Source organism: Anthonomus grandis, chromosome 10 (genome assembly GCF_022605725.1).
Source record: "Anthonomus grandis grandis chromosome 10, icAntGran1.3, whole genome shotgun sequence".
Taxonomy (NCBI): Eukaryota; Metazoa; Arthropoda; class Insecta; order Coleoptera; family Curculionidae; genus Anthonomus; species Anthonomus grandis.
Window position 1 is genome coordinate 2,947,623 of NC_065555.1, and position 15,638 is coordinate 2,963,260.

The window sequence follows — 15,638 nt, forward strand, 5'->3', positions numbered from 1 at the left end:
ATCGAGTAGATCACGAAAACACCGGGTTCTAAGGGAATCCGAGCAGAACTAAGAAATCGAGTATTTTTTCGACCTCGTTTTTGAGGCCAAAAATGGGCATCAAAAATGCCATATCTCGGCTATCGTAAAAGCTACGACCTTGCGGATGGTCTCGTTGGATTCAGAACGACGAAACTAAGACAAAACCGTTGGAATTTTCTCGATAGTGCCCATAGAAGCCGAGATATGGACCTCCAAAGTTTGGGATTTTTCATTTTTAGGGTATACCCCCCGTATCGAATTTTTCACCGAAAATTGATTTTTTTCGAATTTGAGCTAACTATACCAGCGGCTTGTTCCCATCACCTACAACACGAAAACACCGGGTTATAATGAGTTTCGAGAAAAACTAAGGGAGTTATAGCGCTTTGAAAATGCGAAAAATCGATTTTCTTAAAACCCGAAAATAGCTATAGAAACCCCTATTAGCGGCTTATTCCCATCACTTACATTACGAAAACACCGGGTTATAACGGAATTCGACCAGAACAAGTCAAATTATAGCACTTTTAGAAATTCGGAAAAAGTCATTTTTTGACCTCGTTTTTGAGGCCAAAAATGGGCATCAAAAATGCCATATCTCGGCTATCGTAAAAGCTACGACCTTGCGGATGGTCTCGTTGGATTCAGAACGACGAAACTAAGACAAACCCGTTGGAATTTTCCCGATAGCTCCCATAGAAGCCGAGATATCGGCCTTCAAAGTTTGGGTTTTTCATTTTTCGGGTATACCCCCTCGTTTGGATTTTTTTCAGAAATTTGGATTGTTTTAAAAAATAAAGGATTTTCTACTTACATATAATTCACAATTACAGCCGGCTTAACTACACTCTATTTGGGACTAGCCATCACGTTGACTTGGAAGGATTTACATCAACACAAATTTACACACGCAAATCAGGAATATCAAATATGTAAATGCGGATTAATTCATAGACTGTCAAATATCAGTTACGTCAACAATATTGTTTTATTATTTATTGGGAGTGACTACTGTACTAGTACGATTATCGTAATTTTCTATCGTGTCTTATTATAGATAAGTATTTGTTTATTTATATAATCTTAATATAAGATTATATAGATAAACGCACAATATTTTTCCAAAGTTTTGTTTTTTTCCAATCATCCTCACTTTTTTATCAATATTTTGACCACACTCAACATTCTTTGTAAAAATTTTCAAAAAAAAATTGGTTTTTAGACGTTCCTTTAACTTTACCGGTCCCAATTCGGCTCAAATTCTCTCTTATAGAATGATAAGGATCTAATTATATACTTAACTAAAAATATCAATTCCTCAATTTGTTTGTTAAACAGGGAACAGTTTAAATAATACATAGAATGAATTATGTAATATTAATTATGGTATAATTAATTTTTTACATATTTATGTCTTAGTCATAAAGTAAAGTAAATTGAAGCAAAAAAAGGAAATTTAAATTTTCCGCCTACATCTTATCAAGCAAAATTTGACAACATTGGATTTTGTCCCTGCAGACTGTAGACAGGCGCTTCATAAAAACCCGCCAAACCCGAACGTCAAACATCAAAAAAATGTTATGGAATTTCGAGAATTTGTTTTTCTTATTTACGTTTAATTTATCGATTTTGCGGTTCAATTCCATTCAATTTTATAATATGTCTTAACTAGTTCCAGTACCCAGTTTAGAATATTTAACTGGCAATTCCATATTACACCAGAAAACCCCTAGTAAAGTGGTCTAGTAAAGTGGCTCCAAAGCACTACAATTCATAAATATAACATTACTAACTATAGGCACAATGGAAATCGAGACAGACGGCGAGGATTCACAAGAAACGGCTGAACAAAAAGACACCGAAACCGAAGAAAATCCTAGTCAGGGCCCCAGTCAATCCTATCTAGCAGAAGAAGATGGGGCCACATGTTCTGTATGCCTCGAATCCTGGACCAACTGTGGTGCCCATAGAATATGCTCTTTAAAATGCGGACATCTATTCGGGTACTAAAATTTGCCAACTCTTATAAACTGCATGCTTAACCCCTCAATTTAAATAGGCACAAGTGTATTTTACGTTGGCTCGATTCACAACCGAAAAAGAGCTGTCCCACTTGTAAGCAATCAGTGAAAAGGTCCGATTTGAGGTTTATTTATGCCAAGAAACTTGTGGCGGTGGACAATTTAGAGTTGGAGTCCCTCAAACAACAGCTGGAGAACACTTTGGCACAGAAAAATGCTGCCCTACAAACTATATCGAAATATATTAGTAGAGAGCAGGTTTTGACCGCAGAGATACAACAGTTAAAGAAAAAACTGAACGCATTATCTGGTAAGTTATCATTTTATAATAGTAGGGAATGCATGTATTTTGAAACAGTTACATTCATATAAATCATATGGGGTTATTAAAGTCTGAATAATATTAATTTTAATTGGTGCAGGAATGCTATGCATCTTGCTCCAATGAAATTTTCTTATATATATCTTTGTGTCTCTTGTCCTTTGTTGTATAGTTTAGGTCTGATTATGGTTTTCACAAATTTTTTTTGATGTCCCTGCTTTGTTTTTAATTTTACTTAGAGTCCTGTCAATAAATAATTATGGAAATAAAATAAAATTACATTAGCAAATAGGAAAGTACATACAACTGGGAAAATTAAATCCTCTATTTGTCACTACTAGGACTAAGACCTATCAATACATCCATGTGTAAGCAGTAATTTATTGACAAAAATCACTTATATTATACCTAAAACAATTATATACATTTTATAGGATAAAAGTGCTGCATCTACAACATTGACACTAATATTCTACATTTTTGCATTAAGAACTCTTTAATCTTAATTGAAATTCATGGTTTTTGATATTTTTAGAGAAAGTTGGAATTATATTCATTACAACATTACTATTCTATGTTGAAGTGGTATATTTAGATTTCTTTCTCGATTCTTTGTCTTATGTTGTAAGATTTGACACTGTTTTAAGCTGAGGATTTTTATAGTTAAACATGACAGTAAAGTGAAAATAAAGTAGATCTACATTTAAAATTCACAATATAATTGTTAAGTTGCTTATTATTTAGAAATTTTTTCAGTTCATAAATTTTTTTAAAGCATGTAAGCCTTATGCTGAGAATCACAGCTTGATCATGCGACTTGTTCTTGAAGGTTCTTGTCAGTTTGTACTCCTAAGTAAGTTACTTTATCTACCTTTTTATGTCAAATATGCTACCATTACTATTTTTAATTCTTAGTTTATTTAAATCTGGCCTACTTGAATTATTTGGTGAAAAGGGGATGTTTGTCTTGTAATTTTGGAGCAGGTTTCTTGTTTCAGATTGCTACATTTTTGATCATCGAATTTGGTTTTAGTAACTATGTTTTAGTGAGTATTTTTTATGGAAATATCTTTTGTCTCAGTTGATAATGATTAATATATTGGATAGAATATCGATAACTATTACAAAGAAAACTATGATCTATACATGTATTCATACTTTAAGTTTCTCTCATATAATTAATTATCCATTAAATAAATCGCCAAGATACCAGCATTTATAATAATCATTATTTTCACTTACATCAGCTTTTAAATATCAGTATGCATATCCCCTAGCAAAATATCAATATTGGTTTGTTGGTTTTCTCACCTTGCTCTTTGAACATTTAGTGTTTCAAAGAACCTGATAAATCATTTGGAAGAATCCTATTAAGGAGTGTAAATGATTGTTTATCTTGAGAAATAGCTACAAATATGATATTCTTAATATGGAAAGAAAAGCAATGTATAGAGCTTTTAATTCTTTACGCTGTGCTCTATTGGTTTCCATCCACATACAATGAGGTTCCTTCTGGTTTTTCCTCTTGAAATCGTGGTTTTCTGTGTAGCCATTTCTTTTTAAATTTACAGTAAAAAACATGTTTTCCTAAATACATGATTGCTATCTAATGCTACTGTTTAATTATTCAAATAATCATTTTTTTCTGAGTAATTAAAGCACTTTGAACCCTGATATATTACTCCAGATCTTGTTAAGAGTCTTTGCATATATTTTTTCCATCCATATATCTATCAACAGTATAGTAGACGCAATGAACAATTTTTAGGAAAAAAAGCAGATTTAAGATTAACCTCTCAAACTCCAGTGAGTAGAATAAGGCTGTACATGGAAAAAAACGTGGAAATCTGCCAGAAAAGTGGCTGTAGAGAGTGCAGGGTCTTTGACATTTCCGGTAATAACCAATTCCGTATGCAACAACTGATGGGCAACCCGAATTTAATGTTTCAGTTCCCCAAGACTTGATATTGGTGTCGTCCAGGTCGCCCACTGACCTTTTCGGTGGTTTTGGTGTAAAAATCATTGGACTCTCCAATTATAGACCAATAAAGTTTATCCCATTACACAGAGACATTATAAGGGACATGTGCATCCATCCTAGTGAGAATAAAGTCTTAACAGTAGCGACAGATAAAAAACTCAGAGTAAGTTTGTAATTTGTGAATTGAGGGGCCTATATAAATGAAACTTGTAGATAACAGATGTGCAAAGTACAAACGCAGTTGCTACGGTAAGTTTAGAGTCGGCCCCTTGGGCGTGTTCCTGGAGCCCCAAATCTCCACAGGACGTTGTTATCGGTACTCAGAACGGTACTGTTTTAGTGTTCGACAGCAGGAATACCGCCGAGCCAAAAACTAGCGTTTCTATACCAGGTTAGTTATGCCCCGATGAGGTACATATAATTTCATAGGATTTTAGGAGATTTCAGTCCCGTAGTTAGCCTGGCCGGAGTTAAAGATGATGATTCTGGAACGGAAACATTGCTGGTATCAAAGTTGAGTTCTGTGTGGGCGTTTGAGTTTCATCCAGGTAAGAGAGTTTTTTTGCATAGAAAAAAAACCTTGAAATGGTTGCCGTTTGTATTTATCAGATGGAAGCTATAGTCGCCATTTACTGCCACTGGAAGGTCCGTTTTTATCATTGAAATACGACCAGGGGACCAAACATCTCCTGGTCAGTTCAAGACCGAACAGCCAATTGCCGTTTGCCAGACATACGATTTGTTATTTGGAAAGGACCAACGATCCGTATGCGATTTCTTGTAATACCGTGCACACGTTTAAAGGGGGCAGCACGGCGAAATGGCTCGCGAACACCTCGTGTTTCGTTCCGGGGAATATTGTGGCTGGACACCACGAGAATAGGAAGAGCATTTTATTGTATAGCGTTAATACTGGGGAAGAAGTAAGTAGATTTATAGGCTGGAGGTGGACCACCTCCAGTTTTTATTTATTTATTTATTTATTTACAGTCAAGGCTTTCTAACAGATAGGCACAGCTGTCCAATAATAAGAAAGCACGTTATATCACAAATACAAATTAGTAAACAAGTTCTATATAATAATACTTACAACTACAGAGAATTAATTCTTAAAATTTCATCACAATCTAGAAAGAATTACTTATGTAGTTTAATCAGGAAGCCGTCTTAGGTGTCGTTTAAAGGCATCAAAGCTCAAAAAAAATAAGTCAATATTAGGATGGTTTAACTCCAAACTATTATACATAGTACATCTAATAATTGGAGAATTCGATAAGTAATTGGAAAAATACCTGGATACTACAAAAGTTTGTCTATTATGAAGGATGTAAGGATTGATGTTAAAATTGAGTTTTTCTAAAACAGATGAAGAATCAATAAAGTTGTTTACGGCCTTCTATATAAATATTAAATCAAAATTTCTTCTTCGGACCTCCAACGATTGCATATTATAAAATTTCAAATTATCATCATAACTAAAGAAATGCCGTCGTCTGTTAAACCTATAATTTAAAGTGTTAACAAATTTGCGCTGCACACTCCAGTCGGCCAATATAATTTGGGTACATTGGATTCCAAACTGTTGTTGCGTATTCCAGTACAGGTCTTACTATACTATTGAATAAAATTGTTAAGGAATTTATGTTGCTAAATCCTTTTGTTGTTCGAAAAACAAATCCAAGATTTTTAAGAGCCTTTTGTATAATATTTTCAAGATGCTTTTCAAACAAAAGCCTAGGATCCAATGTCACCCCAAGATCCTTAATATAATCCAAATATTTAAGCTTAACATTATTTAGGTAAAGATCACATTTAACTTGCAGAGGAACAGGCCTTTTAGAAAACAAAATACAATTACATTTATCCAAATTGACAAAAAGTCTATTCAAAGTACAGTAATTCATAAAATTAGATAAATCGTACTGTAAAGTAAAGTAGTCAGCAGCCGAATTAATAGTTTTTGAGATTTTAAGATCATCTGCATATAAAGCATAGCTACTATGTGAAAAACATTGCTCTATATCATATAGGAAAATGATAAACAGCAGAGGACCCAAGTGTGACCCCTGAGGCACACCTGAAGTCACAGCTGTACTCTTCGATTTTTGGCCATTTACAACAACATACTGAGATCTTTCACTTAAGTAACTTTTAAAAATTTCAAACAATGCCCCATGTACCCCGAAATTCTCAAGCTTTATTAAAAGAGTTGGGTGGTGGACCTTATCGAAAGCTTTAGAGAAATCGGTGTACACTGTACAAGTCTCAGAACCTCGCTCCATATTCTCAGATATGAGTTGAACGTAAGGCACAAGGTTAGTCAGTGCCGATCTTTTTTTAAAAAAGCCGTGTTGGTTTAAGTCAATCGATCCCCTAACAAATTTTTAAGCATTCTTGGCGTATTTTAGCCTTTAGTTTCCTTAAATTTTGTCATCTATTTTCCTAGCATCTTTGGCGTTGTACGACGGTTCTATTATTAACCCCTTGCTGCATCTTGTGTCATATATTATGATACATACTAAAATTAATATATTTTCAAGATCCTAGAATCTAAAAATTAAATTAATGCATGATGTAGCATATTTGGGACCGAGGAATAAACATGTGAAAACGATTCCGACATCGCGGCAACAAAGCACGCTTTTTTGGCGCGCTTTGCCAGGTTGAGAATTACATATTTGTCTGTGTAGTCGATATGTTCATGTTTTTAAACATATCGATTACGATTCGATTCGATCCGATCGATTTTATGTGTCATTTTTGTTTAGTAAAAAGTTAGTTTCGTGATTAAAAAAATAGACGTTTATAGTTTATTTGTTGCACTTTCATTTGAAGGTGAGTTCAAGCAATATTTTTAATTTTTTTAGACATTAGGTAGAAACATTGTTTCGATGCATATATGGGATATCATGCACATATACGTGGTAATAAGAGTTTGGTTGGTTTCAGATGGATCCGAAAATATTTTACGGAATTAACAGCAAATATGTTAGGGATGTACCGGAGGATAGTGAGAGTGGTGTTCCCGATTTGTCAGATGATGAAGACAATAATATCCCAATAAACCATCATAATATATTAGCCTACGAAAGTGATGACTCTATGCCTGAAGGAGATTATGAAGAGACAACCATTCCTGAAACGGATGTGGAGTCTGATGATAGTGAAAATATGACTCTCCAGGAGATTGCGGAGAAGATAAATCCAGGATCCTGGAAAACCGGAAATCTTAGGAAAGATCCAAAGGAGCTTGAATTTACGGGCAACCTGAATATGCCCCCAGAGGTTGCTGATTTAGAGAGTCCATCAGAGTTTTTTAAGTTCTTGACTAATGAAATTATATCGACGATAACTACCGAATCAAATTTATATTTACGCTTACAAAAACATATAAACCGACCCGCAAACCTTAGAGATGATGAAATAGAATAATTCATTGGCATGTGTTTATATATGTCCATCATACAATTGCCTCAAGCTAGGAACTATTGGTCACCACATTTAGGCCACCCCGCCATATCTAGGGTCATGACATGTAACAGGTGGAAAGAAATCAAACGATTTATACATTTTAATAATAATGATAATTTTATATCTCGTGGCAAGCCCGGTCACGATAAGTTATTCAAGATAAGACCTTGACTAAATATAATTCCTGTTGAAGAACATATTGAGGTCGATGAACAAATTATTCCCACTAAGGCCAGATCGACAATCAAACAATGTAATCCAAAAAAGCCACACAAGGGGGGCTTTAAAGTATTTGTGCTGAGTGGAATCTCCGGCTTTAGTTACAGTTTCGACATTTTTGCTGGTTCTTAGAGCAACATCGTTCCTGCCGATGCTCGTGATTTGGAAACTAGTAGTAATGTGGTGGTGAAACTTGTTGAAAGAGTCCCCAAACACGTAAATCATAAGATTTTTTTTTGATAATTGGTTTACTAGCGTCCCGCTTATGGTTTACTTGTCAAAATCTTTAGAAAAAGGTATAGGGAAGAAATTATATCTGCAAAAAGGGTGGCAAACAATATATACTACAATATATACTACAAGCTGATAATAGAACGAAAGCTGATTGGCAGATTGTAAATAGCCAAAGAAAGAAGGTGAATAGTGAGCAGCCCGTGGGTCTTATTGCATCCGAGTTCAATAAATTTTTTTCAGGTATAGCTGAGGAAACTCTCAAGAAGATTCCACTGGCCACGGCCACTGCTCATTTATATATATGATTCACTGCTCACTGAATCATTTATGGATCAGGCCTGCCTGTCGGGTGTCCCTGTGGGGAGTTTTTCTTTTAGTGAAGTGACGTATATACAAGTTAGAGATGCTATAAGTAATTTAAAAAATAAACATTCTAGAGACATATATGGAATGAATGTCCCTCTTCTAAAACAATTAAAAGAGCATTTAATATATCCTTTAACAAAGCTTTTAAATTTATGTATAAGGGAAGGCATCTACCCAAGCGGCTTTAAAATTCAAAAGATCATACCAATTTTTAAAAAAGGGAGTAGAGATGATTTAAATAATTACCGTCCAGTATCTTTGATTTCAATAATATCGAAGGTTTTTGAGCTACTTTTAAAAAATCAACTGTATATCTATTTTGAACAAAATGAAATCCTCAAAAACTTTCAGTATGGGTTTAGGAAAAAACAATCGACTGTTAAGGCTATACTGGATCTTCTGGAGTATGTGGTTGAGGGCTTTGAAATGGGGTCCCATGTTGGGGCAATTTTCTGTGACCTTTCAAAGGCCTTCGACTGCATATCCCATAGGATCCTTCTGAGCAAGCTTAAACTTTATGGTCTGACCCCACCCAGTTTATCACTTCTTGAGACTTATCTTGTTGGACGTGTACAGAAAACCTGTTCGGGTGGAGCTTTATCAGAAGAATGCAAAATAACTCATGGTGCGCCACAGGGTTCTATTTTAGGGCCACTCCTCTTTATTGTTTATGTCAATGATATCGACAGGTCAATTGAGTCTAGGCTGCTGCTGTTTGCTGACGACACTACTGCTCTTTGCAGGAGTACTAGTTTGCAAGAACTGGAGCTGATGCTGGTGGAGGTGAAGTGAGATTTGGGCAAGTGGTTCAGTGCAAATAGACTTAGCCTAAATGTCAACAAAACGGAGGAAGTCCTATTCTCTTTGAGAAATACAGAGGGTACTAATGTTGAGAGTTCGGATGGGGTGAGATTCTTGGGTGTTCACTTAGATTCTACTATGATATTTGATAAGCATGTGGAGTTCATTGCAAATAAATTGGCAAAACAAATATTTCTTTTAAAACGCTTAAAAGGCACAGTAAATAAGGATGTTTTGTTAATGGTTTACCATGCGCTAATACAGTCCACCTGCAATTATGGTCTCTTGGCTTGGGGTCATGCACCTCAAGCTAGGAGAATCTTTAAACTGCAGAGAAGAGCTCTGAGGGTTGTCGAGGGTCTGGGTTTCAGGGGCGATGTGAGAGACTCTTTCAAAAAACTTAAAAGTCTTACACTTTCATCGCGGTATATCTTTGAATGTCTAATATATACAAAAAATAATTTACATAAATATACCCAGAGATCAGAAATTCATACTCACAGCACTCGACAGGTAGATTTCCTGGAAATGCACTTTCTAAGACTCAATAAATCTCGTATCTCAACTACTTATTATGCCCCAAGCATTTTTAATAAACTTCCTAATAATATTAAAGCTCTAAATGAAAAACATTTTGCTGCCTCAGTAAAAAAATTAGTTGTTGATAGAGCTTTCTATAGCTTTGATGAGTATCTACAAGGTCAACTGTGAAAATTGGTGAAAATGAAACAAAAATAGGTTTTAGCAAATAGTAATTGTGAGTATTTGTGAAATTGTATCATGGGTGTTATTTTTTTAATATTTTAGATAAGGGTTTTAATTTGCAATGTAAAACTTAAATAATTTGTAAGTGAAATAATTTTTTAATATGTATTTATCTACTTGTGACGATTGTAAGCAAATGTTATTTTCATAAGCATGAATAAACTTTACTTTACTTTACTTTACTTTACAAGAACGGTATCCATTTTCTTAGAACTGTGCGCTTGAATCGAGTTCAAGGATGTAAAATGCTGTCAGAAAAAGAGTTTAAAAAACTTGGACGAGGATCTTGGTAAGAGAAAACTGCTATTAAAAACGATGTAAAATTAAGTACCGTTTGCTGGTATGACAATAAAATTGTCTCAACTTTATCATCCTACGGGAACTAAGCAAAGATTTTTTAGAAGCGAGAAATGCTACAAGAATGTGGAGTGCCCGCAAACAATTTTGAAATTTAATGAAGGTGTAGACTTATTAGACTCTATGCTCGGTTACTATCGCATTAAAATTGGTAATAGTAAGAAATGACATTATCTTCGCATTTTCTTTCATTTTATGGACATGTGCGTTGTAAATAGTTGGCTTTTATGGAGAAGGCAAAATAATATATATATGCCACTTGCAGATTTTAAGGTGGCTATTGCAGATGCCTTATGCAACAATGGGAAATCTGTATTAACCAGAAAACGTGGACGACCTAGCGCCAATCTTGAAAATGCTTATTTGCAAAAGAAGAAACGTGGCCCTACGACTGAAATACCCCAAACTGAAGTTCGAAAAGACAGAATCGATCGTTTGCCAGAATGGAGAGAGATTGACAGAAATAGATGCAAGCATCCAGAGTGCGAATCCCAGGCGTACATTTATTGTGTTTTTTAAGTGCCAAATACCCCTATGCTAAAATAAAGACAGAAATTGTTTCATTCGATTCCATACTGAATAAGTTTGTAAAACTTATTCAGTGTGGATTAAAAATTAGTTAGTGCATAGCGCTTCATATATGGTACATACACTTTTTTATTAAAAATTTTGATAAAAACACAATATATAATTTTTTAATTATTTTTCCATTTACGTGTGCGCATTAATTTATCTTATATATTTTTTTCCGACAAAAATAAAAAATCATGCAACAAGGGGAATCTGTGCTAGTTGCATTACATTTTTTGATAGTTTGTGATCAGGCTTCATTCTTTTCACAATTCGCACTTAAATTCGTCTACTTGGTTTCGATTACAATTTTATGTTTTAATGCAACGGCAAACAGTCGATTGATCATTCTGTTACCTCAGAATAAAATCTACCGACCTTTTCCTTTTGTTTTCATCAGTCATGGTAAACCAAGCCAAAGATATCAGTTATAAACTGCTTAGTTATTAATAATGAAATTGCAAAAATAAAATTCTTATCAGTTTTATGACACGATATAAATAATAAACATAACTGAACAACACCAAAATAAAATGCTGATAAAAGACCCGTAGTAAAAATTTGATACAATGGTGTGGGTGAAAATAATTTTGAATTAAGACACCCTTAAATTTTAAGCTTCTTCCAAGAATGTTCACATTGAATTTCCTTTACAAAAACAAACACCTAAAACATCTTGCAACTTTATTTACTATTAAACCACCATTTTTGTTCCGCATTCGGGTGCCGTTCAGGCAAAACGAACTCCACAGGCACTTGGCCCTCTAGAATCCATAATACTCTCGACTTGGACTTTTCTAGCACTTCCACGGCCGATATTGCACATTGTTCCACCCTTCAATATTCCATTTATTAAAAAAAACTTTTTAGAGGTCTTCCTAATAACTTACCTCTGGCGAACCGCATGTTTCTCAACATAGAGCCCTAAGACTTTCACTTCATCACTGCTTCCATAGGAATCCTTGGTGCCCCACGAGTGTGTTAACCCATAAAGCAAAGATTTTGAATTGTTATTAACTTCTCCCTGAGCGGTTGATAAAATGTTTATCAGAACAGCTTGGGTGCCAGACTTTTTTGTGGGTAAATACTTTTCAAAGCCCAAAATGAGGCTGTTAAGGGTGTGTTTCTGAAATAATCACTTAAAGTGCTTTAAGCTGGAACTAATTTATGGTTTACCATTTGGTCTGAGTCACTCCAGTCTGCGGTATTAACCAAAATGTCCAGATGCTTAAAAATTTCCAGGGATTTTTTAATGGCAGCTAAAAAATAGGTTTAAGAGACTTTTCAACTGAAATATGTACGAACCTTCAAACTGGTTAATATCTGCTAGGTTGGCTTCAATAGAAACCACATTACTTGGCCCATAAGTCTCTTCAATGTCTTGCAAAGATTTACTGGGTAATTTTGGCCCAATTAAGGCAACACCCTGAAATTATTTGATTAATTACCCTATTTATTCTTAGGCCGTATTATTTACTTTCACCCCATTTTTCAGTAGTTCTTTTGCAATATTAAGGCCAATATCTGGCACCCCAAGAGTTATTATGGAAAACTTGTGTTTCACATCAAAATATGTCATGGTAATTCACTTTTTGTTATCTTTTATGACTCTTAATTAAATCATTGATAAGATTAAGATATCGTTTTACAAGAGGGTCTGAACAATTCAGTTTTTTTTTAAAGGTTATACAGGGTGTCTTAAAATAATCGTTTTTTCAGGTGGGATCGTGTCCAACGCACGACAACATCGTCTTGGACATAAAAGGTTTCGAGACTAATAACGGAAAATTCTTAACGTATCTAAACCAGAAGAAACTAGAGTTTTTCAAATTTAACCACACGTAAAAGCGGTTTAAATGTGTGCAGATGATTGAAGTTTTATTCGTCAAGGCTGTTATACTTGTATAATGTGAGGACTTAATGTATTTTAATTTTTTTTTTAGTTGTTTGCAGGTGCTTTTTAGTCATTATTATACGTCTTTTATATTGATTTCTTGTTTTTTTTTTTGGGGGGAAGTTATGGTTCATTCGTGTAAGTACTGGTAAGTATATTTTTTTACGTCCTGGAAACAAGGTAAGAAAGACTTCCCGCTCCAATTGCCTGAATTAATAAAAAATTACTTTAACTGCCTGGAAATCTAAAAGAGGATTCCTCAATTGACTGGAAGTACAAAATCATTTTTTCACACTACCAGAAAGCACGGATAACTGCCTGGAAAAAACGAGTAACCTCAATAGGAGTGTAGAAGTCGATACTTAGCAGAGTGGGCCTCAGATACAGAACTATATAAAACACATTAAGAACATGCGCTCCTATAATAAAACTTCCAATATCTTAACGTCTACTGGAAGAATCTCAATGATTCCTTTGATCGAGGTTGAAGTAGACATCAAGGAATCTCCAGGTTTAAGAATGACCTCATTTTGATCATCAGGTGCCAAATTATTGACGTATTTGCCAGACATGGGTACAGGAACTTCTGGAGTAATAAAAATCCCAAATCGTAGGAGTGCATGTACTCAACAAAATCATTCACCTCTTGTAAATCAGCCTGTATCTAAGCACTTGATGATCAGAATTGTATGATTCTTGATCAGGAGATGTACGAAATGACAAAATTCAACTCAACTTCCTAGAAGTAAATTTCTATTTATTCCAAGGAGTTTTAAAGTATATTTAAAGGGGTTTTCTGGGATAAAATTTACACCAGCCTCAATTCAACTGTCTGGAGGAACTTTTTTTAGTTCTTCCAGGCAGTTGGGCGTACTTTAGACTTGTACTAGCAGATTTACCAAAAATGATTGATTTATGTTAAGTGCTTGAGTTTGAGCTTACTTATGGGTTTTATATAGTTCAGTATCTGATCATGGCTATTACAATAACCGAAATGTACAATACAGAGATTTCAAACATGTTTTGCAAAAAATTTTAATAATATTTTATAGGTAAACACATGAACTCCTGTAGTAAAAACTGCCCACATCACAGCAGTGCCTTTACTCAATAAAATCATTCATCTTTTGTAAATCAGCCTGTGATCAAAAGGTGTGATTCTTGATCATCAGATGTACAGAATGAGAGGATCCAACATAACTGCCTGGAAGTAAATTTCTATTTATTCCAAGGAGTTAAGTATATTTAAAGAGCTTTTATGGGATAAAATTAACTGTCTGGACCCAAGTTCCTAGTTCTTCCAGGGAGTTCACTGTACTTAAGCATATGTGCTAAAGATGATTGATTATGTTAAGTTATACTTAACTACAAAATCGGGCTATAAAATACCTTTATAATTTACCTAGGTTGTTTCCTACTACTCAATTATATAAAACATACCAATTTTTAGAAGTTGAACAGATAATAAGTTTGGAGCGATGTAAGTTATTAAAAAAAATTATAAATAATGAACCCTAAACTAAGGTAACTTTAAATAAGAGTAGTGACTTTCACAATTATTTAACGAGGGCAAGACAATGTGTTTATCTAACAAGATCAAGGACTGACAAGCGGAGAAACGGTGTAATTAGCCAGTCAATAAGGTGCTATAACGAACTTCCACCATTTATTGTGAATATAAAAAAACTAGTGTGTTTATAAAAAAACTAAAAAAAACATTTGGCGGAATTAAATGCTGTGTCTGAATGACCTATTTTGTTGAAACTAAAGTTTTATATTGGAGAAAATTTATATAGTTTTGGTATTTTTTGTTTTGGGGTTGATCTGTGGGTTAAAGGGATAAATATTGAAAGTGTTAATTTTTTTTTATAGTTTATCTAAGCTTATATTATCATGTATACTTAACTGACTATTTAATTTAAATGTTAAAATATTCCTAATAAAGGACTTGCTATCAGTTTTGTAAACTGTTTTAAGTTCAGTAATAAAGTTTATTAAAAAAAAAAGTACATAACTTTCAGCTTACTTATGTTTGTATATAGTTACTATATCTAGAAATTTGATACATTAGTTTATAAAGATGTTTTGCATTTTATTTACGACAATCTTGCGTAACCTTTAAATAACCACAACTTCCTGTACACAAACTATCTCTTTATAAGATAAAAACTGACTTTAACTGCCTGGAAACTACAAAAGAAGATTCTTCAAATGCCTGGAAGTATACAATCACTTTCCATACTTCCAGAAAAGCTTTCAAAAATGTTGTCTTCAGTATTTTTAACACGCCTTTATTAGCTCGGGTTGTATCTATCTATCTATGTAAGGGAATCTTTGAGCTTAATTTTCACTGGTTTCTAAAAGTCTGATCAACTTTGTACACGTATCAAGGACCGATGACCATGCAATAATTTGAAAATACTTTCCCGTTATTCTTATTACTGCCAGGATTAATAAATACTTTTATTTTAGGTCCTCTGTAGGAGAGACTGATTGCTGGAGTCTACAACTTACTCTTTCAAATTTTCCTGGTCTTTAGGGTAGTTGCATTCTCACCTTGTTTATTCATTACACATGACTATTAAGTCTCATAAACGCTGGTTACTCTAATTAATA

At 34.1% G+C, this 15,638-nt stretch overlaps 2 protein-coding genes across 4 annotated transcripts; one reads left to right on the forward strand and one right to left on the reverse strand.

Annotated features, from left to right (window-relative positions):
• Nucleotides 1-1,565: 1,565 nt before the first annotated feature.
• Nucleotides 1,566-13,118, forward strand: LOC126741297 (E3 ubiquitin-protein ligase RFWD3-like). Of its 2 annotated transcripts, none has more exons than XM_050447682.1 (9): nucleotides 1,566-1,766; nucleotides 1,820-2,024; nucleotides 2,081-2,352; nucleotides 4,133-4,258; nucleotides 4,315-4,508; nucleotides 4,559-4,736; nucleotides 4,783-4,893; nucleotides 4,955-5,268; nucleotides 12,848-13,118. In XM_050447682.1, the coding sequence occupies exons 2-9, from the start codon at nucleotides 1,825-1,827 to the stop codon at nucleotides 12,971-12,973; spliced, it is 1,521 nt and encodes a 506-aa protein (XP_050303639.1). In that variant the 5' UTR covers nucleotides 1,566-1,766; nucleotides 1,820-1,824; the 3' UTR covers nucleotides 12,974-13,118. The 2 variants fall into 2 exon arrangements, with proteins under 2 accessions (XP_050303639.1, XP_050303640.1); XM_050447683.1 differs by having other exon boundaries at nucleotides 1,566-1,753.
• Nucleotides 11,799-12,802, reverse strand: LOC126741298 (uncharacterized). Of its 2 annotated transcripts, none has more exons than XM_050447685.1 (5): nucleotides 12,612-12,802; nucleotides 12,434-12,554; nucleotides 12,305-12,387; nucleotides 12,019-12,254; nucleotides 11,799-11,963 (listed from the first exon to the last, which is right to left on the reverse strand). In XM_050447685.1, the coding sequence occupies exons 1-5, from the start codon at nucleotides 12,705-12,707 to the stop codon at nucleotides 11,813-11,815; spliced, it is 687 nt and encodes a 228-aa protein (XP_050303642.1). In that variant the 5' UTR covers nucleotides 12,708-12,802; the 3' UTR covers nucleotides 11,799-11,812. The 2 variants fall into 2 exon arrangements, with proteins under 2 accessions (XP_050303642.1, XP_050303641.1); XM_050447684.1 differs by having other exon boundaries at nucleotides 12,606-12,753.
• Nucleotides 13,119-15,638: the final 2,520 nt, after the last annotated feature.

What these genes read in the sequence shown, in the direction of transcription:
- LOC126741297 (XM_050447682.1), top strand. Translation starts at nt 1,825, where the DNA reads ATGGAAATCGAGACAGACGGCGAGGATTCACAAGAAACGGCTGAACAA. An exon ending in CGACAGATAAAAAACTCAGA is followed by an intron (nt 4,509 to 4,558) that starts GTAAGTTTGTAA and finishes TGAAACTTGTAG; the next exon opens with ATAACAGATGTGCAAAGTAC. An exon ending in AACTAGCGTTTCTATACCAG is followed by an intron (nt 4,737 to 4,782) that starts GTTAGTTATGCC and finishes ATAGGATTTTAG; the next exon opens with GAGATTTCAGTCCCGTAGTT.
- LOC126741298 (XM_050447684.1), bottom strand. Translation starts at nt 12,707, where the DNA reads ATGACATATTTTGATGTGAAACACAAGTTTTCCATAATAACTCTTGGG. An exon ending in GGAGTGACTCAGACCAAATG is followed by an intron (nt 12,255 to 12,304) that starts GTAAACCATAAA and finishes TGATTATTTCAG; the next exon opens with AAACACACCCTTAACAGCCT. An exon ending in AAACATGCGGTTCGCCAGAG is followed by an intron (nt 11,964 to 12,018) that starts GTAAGTTATTAG and finishes GGAATATTGAAG; the next exon opens with GGTGGAACAATGTGCAATAT.